Raw genomic sequence first — 4,960 nt, 5'->3', positions numbered from 1 at the left:
TTATCTAGCGGGCACCGACTTCTCCCTGGCATTCGGTTTCCCCTTAGCTGCAGCAGCTGGTTTTGGCCTGGTCCGCGTGGGCGTGGTGCCAGAGGATGATTGGGCGGTGGCTTCCTGCGAGGCGCTGCGCCGCATGGTTGTTGTAGTCCTGGGTGGTAGCACAGGGACGGTTGGGGCTCGAACGGAGAGGGGCTGCCTGGACGGACATACTCTCTGAGGAGAGGGGCTGTCAGTCCTGCAGTGGTTGGAGCTAAGGCTGCGGCGGGTTCCAAATAGGACTCGGAGGGGCATTCGAGGGCTCCCGGACTGGGCGGGGACAGCAGAGGGGCGGGGACATGATGAGGAGGATCTGGGTGGGAGTGGCTTTGATTTTCGTTGGGAGCTGAGAGTGCTAAGTCCAATTTTCTGATGCCTGGGGACAGAACAGTAAATTGAAGATGTTTTTCTTTCAATTTTATTAAAATATTTATGCTTTAAAACTGAAACTTATATATGTCAGAAGAAAGAAGCAAAAACATACCCGTTGCTGAAGGATGATGCTCCTTCAATATTGCTGGGCTCTGGCAAGGAGAGAGGAGAAGGAACAGCAAGCTTCCCTGAAGGCCTCTTTATAGGGGTAACAGGCCTGGGGATCCTGCTCCTGCACTCCTTGGAGCCCTGCTCTTCTGTCGGTTTGAGACGGGCACTCCTCCTGGACTCGTCCGAGGTATGTGTGTCCTCTTCTGAGCCGGTGGTGGACAGAGTTTCCGATGCTCTCCGATGCTCATCTTCTCCAGAGGACAATGATGACGATGTCCCAGACAACATCCTCCTCCTCATCCAGCGACCCTGCTGCTTCTGGACCAGAATGCGGGCCAAGTCCAGCTGCCTGGCTCGCTGCTGAAGCCGAGCTCGTGCCGAGAGGGAGGAGGACTTCTCAGAGCCTGAGTCTTCTTCAGAGATGAGCACAGGGATTCGGCTGCGAATCTTGGGCTTTACGACCACTGGTAGCTCGGATCCAGTTGCCTGAAGCTTGGCAGCCTCTTCACTGGACGATGGCTGTTTTTGTTCATGAACTGGTGACATGGCTTCTGGAACAGGCTCCAAAGACTGAGCCAGGACAGGTGATGGACCATTCTCAGTTTTGGGGGGTTTGTCAACTGATGGAGGTTGGTCTGGCACGGATGCCTCTGGAGGCTCTTCCGTCACCACCTGCTCATGGCTATCATCCTCAACTAAATCCTTCATGATGGTTGAGACTTCCCGGTCACTGTCCTTGGCAGAGTGACCGTTGGAAGACATGACATTGAGGTGTGATGTCTCTGCAATATGTATGAAAGTGCGCTCAACTTTGGTGAAGGGTGGTGAAGCAGGAGCAATGGGAGTGGAAGGCCTCAGGTCTGACCTGAGAGCAGGGGATAAACGGCCAGTCTCAGAAGGCTCTTGCTGAATCCCTTCCCCAACCAGGAGGCGGTCGATACGTGGAGTCAGGGCAAACGGTGTGGCCAACTCGCCCTCTAGAACATGATCGCCACCAGAGGGGGACTTGCGAGTGTCTCCAGGTGAGAAGAGGACGAGGGTCTTGGAAGCATCCTCCAGATCAGGGTCTGCATCAGCAGCTGAGGCATGCTCCCTTTGGCCCCTCTGGTCCTCAGCCATGAGCGTGGAGGGTGCCGCATCCTGGCTGCGTTCAGTGCTCTTCTGACTGGCCTCGCTGTTGGATTCACTCTTTGTGACATCATCATCTTTCGGCCCTGGGGGTTCGGGGATTTCTTCGTCTGGTGTGGCGAAGCTCCGGCGTTGAGGCAAGGTACCAGTCAGCACAACAGTGAGGAAGTCGGCCCTCTTGACCTGAAGCTGAGGAAGGATGTGGAAATGCTCCTTCTCGTCACTCTGGCCTTTTGTCCGATAATCCGGGGAGGGCGGTGATGGGACGCTCTGCTCCGTGGGCGACAACACCTGGAAACAAACGCAACAACACTTTATTATTGTTGAATCAACTCAGAACAAGACAGAAAGGAACTCTCAACAAAAAACACTGTGGAAGGAGTTCATCACAATGCATTCACACATAGGCAGCATGCATTAGTAGCTCATAGACTTATCAACACATATTAATGAAACCACATGAGGAATGGGAGTCAGAAACTGTGCCCATATTTTTTCAGGGCACACTACAACACACACAATGTCTTACTTCATATTTAAAAGAGAATATGTAAAGGAAAGACAGAGAAACCCATATTAAATTTCAATCATGCCCATTTTTACTGTTTAATCTTGCCTCCAAAAAAAATGTCATTATGTTGGTTAAAGATACAATTCCTGCTGGTACTGGTCAAATTGTAATACCTTGGTGGTTAGCTTGCTGACTAGGAGCCGTACACATTACCTGGACTGTGTACAAAATCACTCCCTTGTTCACTCATCCACTACTCCTTATAAAATGGGTGTTCAGTCTATATCATAGACACAACTTTTATCGATCCATTGTAGAGTTTTTTAGGTCCTTATATACGGATACATTTACACACTTGGATTCTCGATTTGGGCACTCAAATAAAATGACAGACAGTAAATACAGAGCATAGGAGATGACTTCAGACACAGCCCTTGGTCAATAATGAGCCGATGTAAGTTGCGTCATTATGTTCGAGGAAGCAAATTAATGAAGCACCTTTCAGTGCTTCCACAAAACTCCCAATAACAACCACAGGGAGTGATTTATTTCCCCCAAAACCATTTTAATGTTATTTTGGTTGTACACAAGCTCTTCAAGATTGTCTAGATTACATACATTGATATAAAAGGCACAAAAAAATGCATTGCAGAGTTTATCCTTAGACAGCACGCAGTCTGATATCAGGTGATTTTCAAGTGTTTCCCTTCATAAAGATTTAACATACAGCCTGTACATACATACTAAACCCCACTAATTATCATGCTATTAGAGATTAACTGCAAACCTAATTACTTTCTACATTTCTGTATATATGTACACAGTAATCATTGGATTTACAAAAAGTTTAAAATACATGCTTTACCTGTAAATTATACAAGCAGTACTGTACAATCATATAGTGATAGAAAAGAAAGGAAAAAAACCGCTTACATGTATAATACACGTGAAAGACACTCACGGATCATCACACTAAATAAACACTGTGAGCTCCTTCACTGTGAACCCTAACTCTAACCCCTTCTCTTCACCTCGACTACAGAAACTCTGCTTTTATTGCAAAAACTTTGAAGGAACATTCAGATATTTTAGCCTAGCTTAGCAAAGAAAAACTATAGGCAAAGGGGGGAAACTGCTATCCTAGCCCCCGTTACTCTGAAAAATCCATTTTACAACAACTCTGTCTAATTTTCATTTTGTGTCTCTTTTACTAAACAAGTGCCAAATTGATTAATATAATGTTCATCTGTGCCTGGTGCAGAGACACATTTAGCCAAACTTAGCAGAGAGAGGAAGCGGTTTAAAATACTGGCCTAGCTAAATCAAAACTAACATTATGAGAAAAGTCCACCTTCTAACGTATCCAAGTCTGTTTGAGTTACATGTTGTATCGGGTTTATTGGACAAGTGTAAAAAGGAGATACTGTGGTTTTAGCAGCAGTTAGCATCAGAGCTACACTCAAACTGGCCTATCAGCTTTGATCTCTGTACGAACTTTACTGTAAACCAGTTCTGCTTAAACGTCTATTTGTTTTAGCTTTGTCATTGAGGAATAACAGTGTGGGAGACTCTCGACAGACACGCTTACAACCTGTGAGGTTAGGGTCACATAACCAACACGGGTAACTTAACTAGCACTACTACTAGTGAGCTGTGAATTTCACAATATTGTTTTATAAGTTTTATTCTTAAAAAACAGTCCAATGGAACCTGCTGGAAGCCTTGAGCTCGGTGATAAACTCAATACTTTTTAGGGAAAATTCAGTGAAGACAGAACTGTAAGACACACTGGTGGATATAATATATATTTTTGGAGAAAGAATAAAGAACAAAACATCAATAATAATGTTAATAGATAAGAAAACGCAGGAACTACAAGCACATGAACGAAAAGTCCATATATTTGGCAAAAATTAGAAGATTTGTACTAAGGTAGAGTTAGTCACACCCAGCTGACTACAAGATGGACTTTTACTAGCCTGACAAAATCGAACGCGTAAATAAGGTAGCAGCTAGGCTAGCAGTTTCCCTCTGCTTCCAGTCTTTGTGCTAAGCTAGGCTAAACACATCCCGAACCTATCTCTCTTAATTTTAAAGATTTCCTAATAATCTGAATGTCCCATTAAAAATCAACTACTAGTGACACAAGCAGTGAATTTATGTGACAGTTTTGACAGATGAGGTCTACACTGATCTGATTAACATACAGGTGAATGTAGCCATAGAGTCTAAACGAAGCTAACATGGAGACGTTAAGTGCAAGTGTTCGCCTTTACAAACACACTGCACGTTAGTTCGATCTGCAGACACGTTATTTGTACAGTATCACCCTGTTATTCCATAAAGATCAGCACTATCAAACATGGATAATGAAATGTATGTTTGGGAGAAGCGTAATATAACTTTATACAATTATAGAGTTCGAGTGCGTGACTTATGAGGTATAAATGTTCTGTGACGGACGGAAACACACAAAGTTCGTGGAGCTAAAGGTGCACGTGAAAACATCATGCTAACAGATTCCAGCTAATTCCTCACTCACTTGGTTTTGAGTAAGTTTAAGGAAATAAAGGCTTCAAATTCAAATTCACAGTATTGCTGATGTGATGGAAACATTTATTTATAACATTACTTTTGGACAAAGACCTTAAAATGTCACTTTTCTTTAAGGCTAAAAAGAAAAGAGCTGCTTCACTTTTTCGTCTGAGCTGTTTTGATGTTTTTTTGTGGTTTGAAAGGTTGTACAGGCCCAGAGAAAGCAGGCGTTCGGACGTTGTAAGTGACCATCACATCTGAATACCG

The 4,960-nt window shown here is 44.3% G+C and overlaps 1 protein-coding gene across 1 annotated transcript in view; it reads right to left on the bottom strand.

The window, feature by feature from the left end:
• Positions 1-4,960, bottom strand: part of ttbk1a (tau tubulin kinase 1a) — a 40,508-nt gene continuing 35,548 nt past the window's right edge. The window contains exons 14-15 of the mRNA XM_062438461.1: positions 521-1,938; positions 1-412 (exon numbers count right to left, since the gene is read on the bottom strand). Coding sequence (XP_062294445.1) covers positions 1-412; positions 521-1,938 — 1,830 coding nt within the window. The remainder of the gene's footprint in view (positions 413-520; positions 1,939-4,960) is intronic.

The sequence above is a fragment of the Scomber scombrus genome, chromosome 2, assembly GCF_963691925.1.
Source record: "Scomber scombrus chromosome 2, fScoSco1.1, whole genome shotgun sequence".
NCBI lineage: Eukaryota > Metazoa > Chordata > Actinopteri > Scombriformes > Scombridae > Scomber > Scomber scombrus.
Note: the sequence above shows the minus strand (reverse complement) of the source record. Positions and strands in the feature narration are given on the sequence as shown.